General features: G+C 36.8%; 1 protein-coding gene across 1 annotated transcript; it reads right to left on the bottom strand.

Moving 5' to 3' along the window:
- Positions 1 to 109: 109 nt before the first annotated feature.
- mtx1a (metaxin 1a) lies at positions 110 to 16,678 on the bottom strand. The gene is made up of 8 exons (XM_083558960.1): positions 16,540 to 16,678; positions 6,785 to 6,854; positions 6,282 to 6,361; positions 4,981 to 5,073; positions 4,281 to 4,463; positions 3,844 to 3,920; positions 988 to 1,145; positions 110 to 761 (listed from the first exon to the last, which is right to left on the bottom strand). Exons 1-8 carry the CDS (start codon positions 16,618 to 16,620, stop codon positions 547 to 549), a joined length of 957 nt encoding a protein of 318 aa, XP_083415086.1. The 5' UTR covers positions 16,621 to 16,678; the 3' UTR covers positions 110 to 546.
- Between the last annotated feature and the right edge of the window lie 126 nt (positions 16,679 to 16,804).

Below are 16,804 nucleotides of genomic sequence, written 5' to 3'. Positions count from 1 at the left end.
TAATGTTTATATACAACATGTTTTGAAGGCTTTGGAACAAACAACAATATTAATAAAAAATAAATAAATCTGATCTAAGCGCTGGACATCATGACTCGCTTGAACATCGCAAAGATAAGCAGGAATGTGTCTCTCAGTGGTCAATGCAACAAGGCAAAAAAGCTAAAGTACTATGAAGAGAGACTACTGAGCAAGTCGAGATGCTGGTCCATCAATGTAATCTGACTAAATATAAACAGGGGAAAAAAAGGCAATTAAAATACAGGTATTATCATCACATAGTTTATATATTTATAGTTGAATAATAAACTTGAAGCCCAGGCCATATCAGATTATCAATTTCAAGTCTGATTTTAGAACATAATACCTTTTATAGTACCTTTTAAAACGGTACAATGAAAAGCTTCTGAAGCGTGAATGAAGACACTAGAAACCTCAATGGCATCCTATTATAAAAACAAAAATCATAATTATAATATTCCCCATAGTGTAAATCTCCAGTGAAGATTTCTGTCCAAATGAAGTTATTTCCCACTGCACCTTCCATCACTCCTCCTCATCATGAAGATCAGTGGAGGTAGTGTTTCCTGTTAGTCCCTCCTCCTTCACATGCTCAATAGCAACAATGCCTGTGAGAAAAGCGTAGCCCAACATGGCTGCTACAGCTACCAGGACTGAAAGCAGCTGTTTGCGTCTCTTATAAGGCTCACGGTCAAAGTTGCTCCCTTCTTGGACATTAGATGCTGGATGACCAATTCTTTCTGTAAGTAAACAAAATCAATTATTAAACATATATGTATCTTATGTATACACTTTATCCTGAGTGGAGTCATGCAATTCGAGGACTAATTACAATAACACTAAGCATAAGGCCAAGCACCAAACCAAACATGATAACAGTATACAATTTATTTTATCTGAATCCCAAACAAAAAAATAATAGTTTACAACAAATACTACTACTCCTAATAGTAAATGGTACATCACCTTGATTCTCATCAGGGAAGTACAGGGATAGGATATTAGAGCAGAAGGTTGTCAGGTTTTCCAGAGCCGTCAGGTGCTGCTGTAGTTTACTGCTGGGCAGCCTGATCTTCAGTAGTGGTGCCAAGTAGCCAAACACATAGGCATCAAGGGAGGAGGGCCTGGAGAGTAAGTTTCAAAATGAGCTCTCTATAGTCTGCTCTTCATAAACAGGAGGAATTTATAAAGCTTTAGCAATAACCGAAGCTATTCTATAATCTCATGTGACTAAGCACTTTATTAGGGACACATGTACACCCACTCATTCATGCAATTATCCAATAAGTCAATCATGTTGCATCAGTGCAATGCATACAATCAGGCCAGAAGCTTCTGGAAATAATCACAACAACCATCAGAATGGGGGAAAAATGTGATCTCAGTGATTAGTGATTTCGAACGTGGCATGACTGTCTGGTGCCAAACAGGCTGGTTTGAGTATTTATGGGATTTTCTCAAAACATTCTCCACTCAGAATAGTTTAGTTACCTGCACGTCTGCAGAAGGTAACGCCTTGTTTATGAGAGAAGTCAAAAGAATATTTTCAGACCGGTTTGAGCTGATTGAAATCTAGCTAAACACACTGTACAACTGTGTTAAACTGAAAAGCATCTCAGAATAAACATGTTAAACCTTGAGGTGGATGGGCTACATCAGCAAAAGACCATGTTGAGTAGTTCTTCTGTCAGTCAAGCAAAAAAAAAAAAAAAAAAAAGCTGAAGTAAGCACAGATTTACCAAAACTGAACAGTCGAAGACTGAAAAACATAGTCGTCTGTTAATACTTAATTTCTGCTAAGGTACAATGACGTGTCAAACACATGGAAGTGTCAGAATTTGGCCGTAACAGCATGAGTCCATGGACCCAAACTTCCTTCTGTCAACAGTCCAGGCTGGCGTGGTGTAATGGTGGTCTGGAGAATGTTTTTCTTGGCACATTTTTGGTCCGTTTATACTAATCAATCACCACTTTTATGACCTTTTTATGTGCCACAGTTTATATGAGTGATGCTGTTTATCATATTTATGATGATCATATGCAAGGCCACAATGTACAAACTTCTTATGGCTATTTCCAGCAGGAAATGTACCATATCGCAAAGCAAAAGTCGTCTCAAAATGGTTTTAAAATTGTAAATGTTCTTCAGTGGTCTTCTCAGTCACCCGACCCGAATCCATTAGAACGTCTTTGGGATGTGGTACAACGGGACACTCAGCATAAAAGCTGTAGGAAAGAATGTTTCCAGTAATTAGCTGAATTCCTGCCATGAAGTATTGAGGCTGATTTTAGAGCAACGGGAGGCCGCAAACAGTAATTGTTAAGGGTGTAACGGTACAGAAAATTCACGGTTCGGTATGTACCTCTGTTTCTAAGTCACGGTTCTGTACACTTTCGGTATAGTTAGGGGGAAGAAATGTAAAACATGCTTCTGTTTTTTTTTTTTATAACGCAGTTTATTATGATTAAAATTTGTGAACATCCACATTTTCAGAGTTTACTTTTTTTTTTTCTAAACAATTTAAAATAAAATGCCTGCTAAGTTAAATAATATATACAATTATATTTTATAATAAATAAATTTAATTAAGTCAATTAATTCAATACTTATTATGTAGATGAAATTGAGTAATCAACTATCTTGGCACACGTTAAATTGATTAAATTAAATTTCATACATTTAATAATTAAATTAAAGAGTTTACATTTGTTAGACTCCATTTGGGGCTAAAACTTAACTGTTCTACTTATTTAAGGATACTTTAACAAATGTCCATTCCGTACATCCTTCTTTTATTCGCTCCATCGATATGCAGAATTGACAGGATTTTTTTCTTTTTTTAAATAAATTCTTGAAGCTAAACATAAAACACTAAAGAACCCAGCTAACGCTAGCGCTATGGATTCCTTATTTCATGCATGCGCAGAACAAATCTTATTTCCAGTATGGAGTGGGAGCCACAGTGACACTGCGCTAACTCTAGATTCTTTTTCATACCTCTGGCATTGTGTATGTTTTCAAGTTTAATAATAATAAAAACATGCACTCAAAGTGCCAGGCGGAGACTAAACTAAATTGCGGTCTGCCACTTTATATGTTCCTGAGGGAATTTAAAATGTAACTATGTTCTGCATGTAAAAAGCCCTGTACCGAAAAATATCAGTAATATGTGTAGCGTTACACCCATAGTATTAGTATTAGTGTTCGTAATAAAGTGCTCTGTGACTGTATACATTCGCACTTTAAATAAGTGATGATGGAATTCGACAAAATATAGAAATGTGTGCAAGATGGCTTTGATTTCTTAAAATTACATGTGCGATATATAAACAAAATGGACGTATGTGTAAACGTTTTTATACAAAATGAAGACAAAGAAATGCAATTTATACGAACCAAAAAGATTATAACATTTTAGTTTAAATGCCCACATTCCCATTTCTAAATGTTTTATATATATATATATATATATATATATATATATATATATATATATATATATAAACAACTTGATATCTTGACATCATATCTTAACTGTTGGATCTTCCATAAGCCATTCCTACTAATGAGGTTTGCTAAGTTAGAAGTCATATACATTTTTCATTAAATTAGGTCTGGAGGAAAATTTACTTCATTGACTGCTTGACAAATGGGGTCTAAGATCAAGCTGGTTGTAAATCTGTGCAGACTCCCTATTAAACAGATTTACTGGCTTATACATTAAGTAGTCATCACTAGTGATGTGACAAAAAAAGAGGGAAGCTCCTTAAAATTAATTTTCAAAAGCCCTAACGTAGGCTTTTGCGCTTTGATGAACTTACGAGTCCCCGAAGAAAAATCTGTTTGAGCCGAGGCGTTGAGAGAGAAGATTCATGCACTCCAGGGCATCACTGTATAGCTACAAAGAGAAAAAAAATGAGGTTTATCCTTCTATGTAGAGGAAAAAACAATAACCATGTCTGTGACATCATGAAAAAATAAATCAAACTTGCAGGTGTGTGCGCTGAAAAAAATGTGTGGTACGCAGAACAGCAGTATTTCTTTCAACACTTTCGCCTGTAATATTCCGACGATCATCAAGACCTTGTTTGGTTGGATTATGCAATAATATTAGCCGTGGAAACAAACTTGGCCGCAAAGGTTGATTCCCAGCTGCATGTATAGACACCTGGGATTTAGATTGCTACAGTAGATTACACATTCCCATTCTCAAAGCCTGAGCAGCGAAATTCTCCCCTTCCAACTCAAATTTCCATACCTCTTTCTCAGCCTCCTCGCCAGCCTCCAGAGTGCTGTTTCCCCGCATAAGTCGCACTCTGTCCAGCTGCTGGGCCTGCATGCGGCTTGGCAGGAAAAAGTTCAATGGAAAGCATATATTCTCTGCATGCCAGTGACGTGTCACCTCAGCATAGTTCTTCGGATCAATCCATAGAGCATAAATCTGCAAAAGTATGTAGAACAGACAACAGGGGAGGAGAACGGAGAGAAGGACATACAGGCAACGATGAGTGAATACGTTTTCATTCTAAAAATAAAAAATTAATATTCATAGCATTCTAATTGCATTATCTACATAGCTAACAGTACAAGCTTGTGTGGATTTCCGTTCATAACAGCTGTTCAAGTGATGGAAGAGTTAAAAATGGTCCTATTCCAGCCTCACTGCCTCCAACTGAGAGCAAACTGTCAGGAATTGTTATACATCAGCTATTAAATACCAGAGATAATAACCCAGTTACCATTTATCTGCTAATGAAGCATAGGAAAGAGCATAGCAGGAGAGCTTGTTAGGATAAACTACATATAATGAGATGTAATGAAGATATTGGCCCCATTTCTACTTTGAGGGAACACTGGGCCTCTTTGCTTCAGTCCAATTTTCTTATAATTTGCATTAACAACAGGATGGATCATGTATCTCAAAAAACTAGCTTCTGTGCTCTTTGTGTGAAGCTCACCAGAGCAGGCATGAGCTTTTCCTCCAGCAGAGAGATAAAAGCGAGTGTGTCAGCGCCTTCTTTTGCGGACAGATCGTAGTCTGCATTGTATTTCTGAAATAAACAAGACAATCATCTCCCCCATTTGCAGTCATTACGATTTTAAAATATGAGAACCATGCTTGTGTTGTCTTAATTCAAAAGAAAGCAAAAATGCTTTGGCTCTTTGAGAAATAAAATATGCCCCAGAGAATTGTCAACAATTACAATTCATTACTTATTACTGAATGACATCATATTTTTTAAACAATTTTTTGTTATATTTAATGTCCACGAAGCCATTTCAGTTCCTGTTTCCATTATCATCATCATATATATGAACTGTTGTTCCAACACTTATTTTTGCCTCCTCACTCTTAGTAAGCTACCAAGAAAAAAATGCCAATTATCTAATTAAGCCCAAAGAAAGACTTTCCTATGCTGAAAAACTTTACCATATCAATGCTTCTTTATTTGTTAAATAACAAGTTATTTTATGACCTTTTTAATTATTAAATGGGTTGAAAATATAGAAAGGGTAATGTATTGAAACAAGTAAATTAATGGAAAACGTTGGCTTAGTTTACATCCAAAACTACTGTCTGAGCTGTGCAACTATAATAATAATAAAATAAAAAATAGTAACCACCTGCTGAACATTCTTAAAAACTTAGTGACAACTTAGTGACTTCTTTCTCATTTTATAATTTTTTATTTAATTTGTCAACATTATATAGAAACTGTTCATGGCAATGTGATACGAAACTCATAAGCTTCAAATGCCATAAATTAAAACAAATGAGCCATTAGCAAATTTAACTGGAAGTCCTTTTGTGGTAGAGCTACTAAGTAGAATCCAGATATGTGCACAGTTTGTTCCAAACAGATGGGAAAAGCAGAATACTTGGCAACCAGCATGTTGAAAAACAATTTTTACAATTTGGAGCGTTTGTTATAAATGTGTGTGTGTGTGTGTGTGTGTGTGTGTGTGTGTGTGTGTGTGTGTGTGTAATGAAAATAAATAAACTAAAGTATGAATGTATATTAAAATATAATCTGACTATAAAGTATGAAAAGTTTATATATATTTTATTTTTATTATTATTATTATTATTACAACCTTTTCATACTTTATTTATATTTTTTATATTTATTTATATTTTAGCTTTATATTGTATTACTTTTTCACATTTACTAGTTGGACGAAAAAAGCATTTCACTATATGTCCTACTCTGTATAAATGTGTATGTGACAAATACAATTTTGAATTTGAATTAAATACCTGTTTCCGGAGCTGGATGATAATCTTACTGGGTTGAGAGAAGCTCCCATCTTCTTTGGTCTTCAGAGCAGGGAGTGAACCTTGGAGCATGCAGGCACAACACATCTCAGTCTGTGTATACATCTGCTACTATATTCTTCTCACTGTACTGTATTACTGCTGTGTATAATTCTCATAATAAACATGTTGGATTGTATTATTAATACCATTATTATTAGCAGAAGAACAGCTACTCTTATAGCATAACAAGCATAACAATTGTACATACTAATACTAATGCATCTACAGGAAAATCTTATCATGGGAGGATTGGACAATTAAATAAAGCATTTTTTGTGGGCAGTAAAATTCCTAATTTCTTTAGCACATTTGAAAAGCTCTAATCCAACATGCATTTCTGCCACTGCAGTTAACCTGATCAGCCTAAAAGCACTATGCTTACATTAATGATACATGTTTGCCCAGAAAAGGAGATTTAAAATCTATTAAAAACTAATGCTTACCTGTGGGACTCCTCCAGGGGTTGGAGATCTTGTGTACTTTCAGTGGGGTTCCAGCAAATCGAGCATATGCCTGGAAGTGTAAAAGATCACTTAAATTAAGTCAGCAATGCCATGAGCAAGACTTGGCCTGAGTTCCACTAGTTAGGACGTTATTTGTAGAATGTGTTGTATTAAAAAAAAATTAAGCCACCAAAACAAGCACCCACCCACCCATCCATGCCATCCATGCAATTAAATTGCAAATTTGATCAAATTAACCAAGTCTGGAACACCACCAATGAACCTGCTAACATAGAAAGCATTAACACTCTCTACAGGACATCTGTAAATAAGAAAAATAGCCTAGACGTACAAATCAACCCAGAAACAGACCCTTGGTGTCATTGTCATGAGTTGAACAGCAAGGTAAGAAGCTTCAAAACCTAATAATTATCATAAACCATAAACAATAATAGCCTGTTCTCATGCAAGACAGACACAAACACAGATGAATAGACAGTTCAAAACCTCTTTTCTTCCAGCCTCCTTATTTTGAGCGTAGGAAATTTAGAACAGGATGTGAAGCAGTTCAATAGTTCAGCCCATGAACCTGAATGTACTGAGCCTCACTTTCAGTTATGTTAGCAGTGGAGAAAATGTGCACTTTTCCAGAGTGGTGTTCATTGGTCTACCTATTTCTTATACATGACAGATTGAGCTTTAGAATTAAGGGACAATACAAGGAAAATACATTTTTAAACCAGATTTTAGAATTTAGATATCCTTAATAGCAGACAGAGAGTGGGGTTGTGATGTGAAATTATGATTTTGGTTGGCTTGGAAACAGAATATAGCAAGGCATGCTCTGCTTAATTTATCTCAAGAAAGGAAGCAGTTCACAGTTTCTCTGGCAGACAAGAAAACAGAAACTCGACACATCCCTGCATGCGGACAAAACTTCAACTCAATGACATGCTGCAGTTTTTATTCCTGCTGACTTTGACTCTTGACTTTCCTGCCACAGACCCGTCCTAATAACTCCCCAATGCCAAACATTTCTACATCACTAATTTGATGTGAAAAGCATCAGGCAAATTAAACTTTCAATTATGCATTTCCCAGCTGGGCTAAAAGACATTTTTGCTTGATTATTTCCAAATTGGCCATAATTAAGTTAAAAGGGTATAAACAGTCCTCTCAGATTAAATCTATTAAGACAGAGACAAGGGTTGTATTCTTTATAGCTTGAAAATAGTTTGTGTGTCATATACATTTAGAGTGGAACCATGAACACTCCATGCATCTATGTGACATTTTGCTGCAAACCTAATTTCTTTTTTTATGTGGCCACGAGAGTCACGTAGTCTCTCTAGCATAAAGAGTGGGTGGATATGAGAGAGAGAGAGAGAGAGAGAGAGAGAGAGAGAGAGAGAGAGAGAGAGAGAGAGAGAGAGAGAGAGAGAGAGAGAGAGAGAGAGTGAGAGTGTGTTAGAAGAACGTCATGGAAAACACTGCTAAATTTCTTCCACAATGTCTGCAGGTCTTGAGATTTTTTTTCAAGGCTGTTTGAGGGGTTACAAAAAGAAGTGGACTGAGGAAAATGCATCATGCCAAAAAGCAAAAAGAGGTTTTGTGCAACCACAAACAGAATATAAAAATCATTTAGTTTAAGTACTAAAATCTTATAAATATTAAAAAAAAAAATTATAATTTTGTTTAATTACAGAACACACAGAAAAGTGCTTGATGAATAAATATACATAAAAAAAGATAAGAATAGTTTTGAATAACCACTAAAAGAAGTTTCAAGTTTCAGGTAAGTTGAGACTGACTGTATATATTCTACACCAACGTTCTGGAGCTTTCCATCTTTTTTTGCAGTTTTATTATTTAGAAAGGAGAAGTCAAATGAAATTGAAGTGCCTTTAGTGTCACTGTGCGGTTCAGCATCACTGCCTAAACGATCAAAACAGTGGAAACAGACCCGAAGAGAAGCAGCCAGTTGGAGCAGCGACGATTACCATCAAAGGCTGACATCATGCCTTTGGATTATTGGAGAATTCCTCACACAATTTTAAAACTGTGTGTTGTAAAACCAGAGACGTGAATGCTCATGTGCTGTCCAACAGAAACACGAACAGAAAGTTGCTGCAGGCCAAACTGCTTCTGCTGACAGTTTACTTTACAGCACATCACCAGTTCGTATAAAAAAAAAGAAAATAAGAAATGCCATAAGCATCGTTCCAAACAGACTTTCCCCTATAAACCATGCTAAGCTGTGCAATTTCACCATGAGATTTAACTGAAAATAAATTACACACATTAAATGAGTGTATGATTTTGTGATGGGTGTTGTGTGCAATTTCTTTAAATATAATTAAGAGGTGTCTGTGAAATGTTGAAATTAAAACTGAATAGCAGTGAAACTTGTTCAACATGCATTTATGTACATTTATGATCATTTTTAATAATAACACTAATATAGCCTGCTGCCTAGTTTAGGAGAAGTCCTCTAACCCTTATTAAATTCAGCAGATCAGCAACTAAAATGTAACAAAGTTTTAAAAATGTAATTATTTTTTATAATTCTTTGTAGTTTGGTTAATTACCTGAATGAAAATGTTGTTGCATAGGTATATACAACATATTCTATTTCTGATTTTATTAACCCTTTTCTATGTTTTTATTCTATTTTCGCCATTTCTTGTCAGCGTCCAGTCATAATATAACATTTCACTGCATGTCATTTTGTTTATGGTATATTTATGCAACACATAACATTTGTATTTTTTTTTAAAGAAAAAAGAAAAAGTCTACATTGCAAATAAGCATTTGCTTTTCTGCTGCCTCCCTCAAACATTTTATTCACTGCAAGACCAACCCAGAAATCATGTGGAAAACTGAATGAAACTTGGGCTATAATTTTCCAGACAGTCTGTGTGAGTACAATGATGTGTCACTAACTGCTTGCTGTGTCAGGAATCAGCCTGTAGTTACAGACCATACTACAGTGGGGAAAAATGGCCACAGGCATTTTCCCGACCACTGAGAAGAGGAAAGTTCTTCTGAATAAACCTCCTACAAATAAGCCACCTCATTTAAAAGTTGGGGGATCCTGAACTAACGGAAATTAATTCCATGTGGATACTATGGTGTTACACAGATACAGACAGGGATTTCCTGGTGAGGCTGAGACAGAGTGGAAAAGTAAAAAAGTGAAGAAACTATTTCCATGATGAGTTCTTCACTGGAACAGAAGGATCCCCAGAGTTTTAGAAAAGACCTCATGATGTTCATGGTTCTACTTAAGAGTTTTTAAAAAACTGCTTTTATTAGCTGTAATTAATTCCAGTTAATTAACTTTTCTTTCAATTTCACATTTGATTTAACTGGACATCTCTTTCTGAACAATTACAGCAAACACAACACTATGTGGAACAAACTAATTATGAATCACAAATATCCAGGGAATAGATCTGAATGTTCCAGGTTAAACATCATCACAAAATGTTCACTGAGGGAATCTACAACAATAAAACCCAAAAGAAGCTTAAAAAGGCCAAAAGACAAAGAATGCATGGCTAGAAGTCATGGCTTTTTGGCAGATGCAGGAAGAAGAGGTGATTAATTTTTCAGGACACCCGGTTTACAATAACAGATGCATTTTCTCTATATATTGGTCATAAATCAATTAGATTCATGATGCTATTTTTATGTTTTAATTGAGGCCAGAGCTCTTGATTATTTAAATAGAAATATACAGGATTATATATATATACACACACATACACACACACACACACACACACACACACACACACACTGGAACCTCGGAGCTCGCGGCCTCAGCGCTCGCGACTCTCATTCAGATCGGCTCGTGAGCAACCGCGAGCTGCTCAAAACCCTAGTTTTAACATTTCTAATCAAGGTTTATCTCACAGGGGCGTATCAAAAGGTCGCGAAAATTCGGAACTCGCGACCGGTCTTGGTCCCTAACCCTCGCGAGCTCCGAGGTTCCACTGTAATATATATATATATATATATATATATATATATATATATATATATATATGCACCGAATATTCGGCCACCGAAAATGGACCAAAAGTGCATTTTCGGTTTTCGGCCGACAGACTTTGATCACCGAAACAACACGGCCGAAACAGTATGTTGTGATGACGCAAACAGAAACTGCGCCCTGCACGTGCCTGTCTAAAACAACATGTCTGCGGTGTGGACGTGTTTTAGTATATCTGAAAAAGACCCACGGATAGCGATTTGCAAAAGACGTCTGCAAAGACTTTCTCCACGTCGGGTATAATTTATCACCTGAAATCCAAACATCCGATCGCTATGCTGAATATGAGAGAAACGCGGCACAGAAAAGCAAAACCCCTCCGAGCATGCGCACTCCGTCTGTGGCGGACGTTTTTGAAAAGGCAGGAAGTTTACCAGTGATATTGTTGTATTGTATCTTTAAGCAGTTGCACTTGTTCTGAATGCACTTTGTTTTTGTGAAAGAACATATTTAATTGTACAACCTTTCAGCAGGCCAGAGGGCCTGTACATTATTATTTAATGTACACATGAGTGCATTTAAGTTAAACATTTAAGTTTGAATTTTAATTGATTTTATCCTGTGCATTATTGCATTGTGCTATAAATAAATATATTCATAATTTGTAATTGATTTATTCTTTGAAACATTAATAATAATTTATGCAATTGAAATGCCTTGATTTTAGTAAGGTTAGTACACAGTCATAGCCATAAATGCAATGGTAATTATAATTGCCATAATTTCTTTCGGTGTTTCGGTTTTCGGCCTTGCTTTCCTCTTTTTCGGGTTTTCGTTTTCGGCCAAGAATTTTCATTTCGGTGCATCCCTAATATATATATATATATATATATATATATATATATATATATATATATATATATATATATATATATATACAGTGAGGAAAATAAGTATTTGAACACCCTGCTATTTTGCAAGTTCTCCCACTTAGAAATCATGGAGGGGTCTGAAATTGTTATCGTAGGTGCATGTCCACTGTGAGAGACATAATCTAAAATAAAAAATCCAGAAATCACAATATATGATTTTTAAACGATTTATTGGAATGATACAGCTGCAATTAAGTATTTGAACACCTGAGAAAGTCAATGTTAATATTTGGTACAGTAGCCTTTGTTTGCAATTACAGAGGTCAAAAGTTTCCTGTAGTTTTTCACCAGGATTGCACACACTGCAGGAGGGATTTTGGCCCACTCCTCCACACAGATCTTCTCTAGATCAGTCAGGTTTCTGGCCTGTCGCTGAGAAACACGGCGTTTGAGCTCCCTCTAAAGATTCTCTATTGGGTTTAGGTCTGGAGACTGGCTAGGCCATGCCAGAACCTTGATATGCTTCTTAAAGAGCCACTCCTTGGTTATCCTGGCTGTGTGCTTCGAGTCATTGTCATGTTGGAAGACTAAGCCTCGACCCATCTTCAATGCTCTAACTGAGGGAAGGAGGTTGTTCCCCAAAATCTCGCAATACATGGCCCCGGTCATCCTCTCCTTAATACAGTGCAGTCGCCCTGTCCCATGTGCAGAAAAACACCCCCAAAGCATGATGCTACCACCCCTATGCTTCACAGTAGGGATGGTGTTCTTGGGATGGTACTCATCATTCTTCTTCTTCCAAACACGTTTAGTGGAATTATGACCCAAAAAATCTATTTTGGTCTCATCTGACCACATGACTTTCTCCCATGACTCCTCTGGATCATCCAAATGGTCATTGGCAAACTTAAGACGTGCCTGGACATGTGCTGGTTTAAGCAGGGGAACCTTCCGTGCCATGCATGATTTCAAACGATGACGTCTTAGTGTATTACCAACAGTAACCTTGGAAACAGTGGTCCCAGCTCTTTTCAGGTCATTGACCAGCTCCTCCCGTGTAGTTCTGGGCTGATTTCTCACCTTCCTTAGGATCATTGAGACCCCACCAGGTGAGATCTTGCATGGAGCCCCAGTCCGAGGGAGATTGACAGTCATGTTTAGCTTCTTCCATTTTCTAATGATTGCTCCAACAGTGGACCTTTTTTCACCAAGCTGCTTGGCAATTTCCCGGTAGCCCTTTCCAGCCTTGTGGAGGTGTACAATTTTGTCTCTAGTGTCTTTGGACAGCTCTTTGTTCTTGGCCATGTTAGTAGTTGGATTCTTACTGATTGTATGGGGTGGACAGGTGTCTTTATGCAGCTAACGACCTCAAAAAGGTGCATTTAATTTAGGATAATAAATGTAGTGGAGGTGGACATTTTAAAGGCAGACTAAAAGGTCTTTGAGGGTCAGAATTCTAGCTGATAGACAGGTGTTCAAATACTTATTTGCAGCTGTATCATACAAATAAATAGTTTAAAAATCATATATTGTGATTTCTGAATTTTTTTTTTCAGATTATGTCTCTCACAGTGGACATGCACCTAGGATGACAATTTCAGACCCCTCCATGATTTCTAAGTGGGAGAACTTGCAAAATAGCAGGGTGTTCAAATACTTATTTTCCTCACTGTATATATTCATTCATTCATTCATTCATTCATTTTCTCCCGCTTATCCGTAATTCGGGTCGCGGGGGCAGCAGTCTAAGCAGGCCCCCGCCTTCGACTGCTGCCCAATCCTCACAGCACCGTCCCTGACGGTCCCTCCTGCAGGTGGTGAGCCCACGGGAAGGCGGCCCCACGTCACGCCGACGTCACGGACCTTGATATTTCCCTCGTAAGGGACCCCCGGAGCATAGAGGGTTAAGGGCCTTGCTCAAGGGCCCAAGAGTGGCAGCCTGGCGATACCGGGGCTTGAACCCCAGACCTTCCGATCGGCAGCCCAGCGCCTTAACCGCTGGAGCCACCACTCCCCCATATATAATTCTGAATGCATATATATATATATATATATATATATATAATATATATATATATATATATATATATATATATATATATATATATATATATATATATAAATAAATAAACAAGAGTTCTGACCTCAATTAAAACATAATGGGCCCTGTAGCATTGCCATCAATTTTTCTTATGCATCATAGATTACAGTACTTGTGTTGTTTAAAGACGTGATGCATCATGTCTAAATTGTTTTGTTACACCTATAATGTACACACTGTACCTACAAAAATGTGTCCAACAAAACCAACACGACCTACCTTTGGTGAACCTATTTATAAAAATAGGAATATTGTCACTTCCTCACAAACAACAGTCAAATTAGCTGTCTAATTAACTTTCTTTCCCTTCAGAAATACATCACACCTGGATCCATGTAAATGGCTTATTGCTAGCTAAATCACAAGACCTTGTTTCTAGATCGGAATTGGCAGAACAAAAAGAGTACAATTAAGAGAAACAACAACAAATATACTGCTTATTTAACTGATACAGTTATATCAAGTGTCAGAATCAACACGTGAACATTATGTATCAGTACTTGTAAACTTCCAAAAAATGTATATACTTTAACTATCTTAAACCAAAGAACAACTGGAGCCTTGTAAAAACTTGTAAGATAAAAAAATAGTCCACTCCATTTATGAGCAAGTACAAGGGTCTATTTAATGCTTTATATTGATACCATTTTGACTGGGTGCATGAAGACAAAAAAAAGAAAAAAAAAAAGAAAAAGAGCTGCATAAAGTTTGTGTTATATTCAAAATTCACCAGAGCAGCATAACTCCTGAATCCCCTCTTGGCACAGAAGACAGAATAAGAAGGTATTTTTCGGATTTCGAGCGCAACCATCAAAGCAGCTCTTACAACCTGATTTAACGCAACAGTTAAACTTTTATTTTAAGCAGTGTTTAAACTCAGACCAGCTGTTCGAGAGAGAGAGAGGAAAAAAAAAAAAAAAAAAAAAACCCTAAACAAAATTAATATATACAAAACACACCCCCATGTGTCCTGCAGTGCAAAATTGAAAGTGTGAAAGCTGTTGCTTTAGTTGGAGTGAAATAAGTCATATAGATACACTATATGGACAAAAGTTTGTGGACACCTGATCATAAGGTTTGTATATGCCCATTCCACATTTAGTCCACATTTGCTGTTATAATAATGTGCACTCTTCTTTGAAGATGTTCCTCAAGATTTTGCAATGTGCTTGTGGAGATTTATGCTCATTCAACAGTGAAGGTGTTAGTAAATTTAAGTACTGATGAAGGGTGAGGAGGCCTGGGGTGCATTCAGCATTCCAATTCATCCAAAAGTTGTTCAATGAGGTTTAGGACAGAGCGCTATAGCAGGCCACTCAAGATCTGGAGCTGGCTTTGTGCACATGCACATTGCATCATGGAACAATATTGGATGCTACAGCATCCAAAGAAATCCTATACAATTGCCTGCCTTCAACTTTATGGTAACAGTCTGGCAAAGAACCACATATTGCTGTGAAAGTCAGGCGTTCACAATACTTTTGTTCCTTTTGTGGACGATTGCATTTAGCTGAGAAACAAAATTGCTTAACACATTAAAATGTATGAACATAATCTAACACAAGTCAATTGTTGGCCACACTGTGAAGTTGCTTAATTGTACTTCATGCTCAAGCAGAGCTCAAAACTAAGACATGATGAAAGGCACAGAGCCAAATCTATGTGACTCTCAGAACTCAGAACCACATTGGGTAACTCCTATAGGTTTTTGTGTCTCCTGCCCTGATGTCCTCTTTTAATATTCTAATGCTTAAAGCAAGTCAGTTCTTCAAAATAAGATTTACATTTTATTTTGTTTTGTTTCAAAACCAGATTTTACAGTGGCACAGTGGGTATTCTGATCTCTCAGCGCTCCAGTGTCCCTGGTTTAATCCCGAGTTCTGGTCATGTCTGTGTGTTTTGGACCCAATCCCAAACACACTTCAGCAGCTTGTTCGGCAACAATAAATTGGCCCTACATGTGAATGAGTGTGCAAATGTGTGTATGGCGGCCTGCGGTGGACCAGCATACCCATTTGGAGTGTGTTCCTGCCTTGTGCCCAGTGTTCCTAGAAATGACTCAAGATCAACAACAACTAGAGCTAAAATGATTACTAAATGTAAGAAAGTGTGATTTAAAGAAAAACACAAATATGTGTCATAAACGTTTAACACCCAGATCTTACATAATTGTTAGTCCTGCAAAAGAGAAGTGCAATATTAAATACTGTTTTAATGTTTCTCCTTACCTAATAAACAATGGGGTGTGCAGAAGCAGTCTGACGTTGTTTGTTCCATTTTGCCATACAACAAAATGAACAACCAGTATTTCTCCCTAATAGGTAATATAATAATTATGAACCATAACTTCAACCCCCCCACCTGGAAAATATTAATACCAGTGTGTCTGCTCCATTACACACTAATCACCTCGCTGAATCTCTCAGATTTGAGAGATAAATAATTTGGGCTTGCAAAAAGTCTGTGAAATCAGGAAAGAGCAGCTCTGATCTCATCAATCTCAGCACCTACTGTACAAGCATTGCATGATATTACACATGTACACAAACAAGTTTAACACACGAAGTCTAGTCTCTGCAGTTTAAACATGTCTGAATCAATGACAGTCGCATTATTAAAATCATCCTGTTTATATGCAACTTTAATGCAATGGAATTGGGATGATTAACACCGTGTCATTGTTTGGTGACAAACTATCCGATAAAATTATCCCTCAAAAAGGGAAACCAACGTTGTTTTAAATAAATCCGGTTGTGTTACAGAATGAAACAACAGCAAGACTTACCAATACAATTAGACTGTCAGTATCAACAGACGGTAAACCCCAACTCCCTTTCCAGCAAAACAACTCCGAGGGGGCCGCCATCTTGTTTAACACAAATAACCTTTGACTCGGAAGTAATCTTTTACTGCGCAGCAAAAACAACAACAAAAAAAGCAATACAAATTTTTTGTACAGTTAAGGCTATTTTTTGTATACATTTATAAAAAGTCACAGCGTAGCATCATGTATCCATATTTTTTTATGATCCTCATTATTTTAAGTCATT

This window comes from Silurus aristotelis (assembly GCF_946808225.1).
Source record: "Silurus aristotelis genome assembly, chromosome: 1".
NCBI classification, from domain to species: Eukaryota; Metazoa; Chordata; class Actinopteri; order Siluriformes; family Siluridae; genus Silurus; species Silurus aristotelis.
The sequence above is the reverse complement of the archived record's forward strand: the minus strand, read 5'-3'. Positions and strand labels throughout refer to the sequence as shown.

Excerpts from the sequence above, each read along its gene's own strand:
- mtx1a (XM_083558960.1), bottom strand. The coding sequence starts at position 16,620 with ATGGCGGCCCCCTCGGAGTTGTTTTGCTGGAAAGGGAGTTGGGGTTTA. Across the intron at positions 4,464-4,980 it reads AAAAGCTCATGCCTGCTCTG|ATTTATGCTCTATGGATTGA; the intron begins GTGAGCTTCACA and ends ATACTTTTGCAG. Across the intron at positions 1,146-3,843 it reads AGATTTTTCTTCGGGGACTC|GCCCTCCTCCCTTGATGCCT; the intron begins GTAAGTTCATCA and ends CTTACTCTCCAG.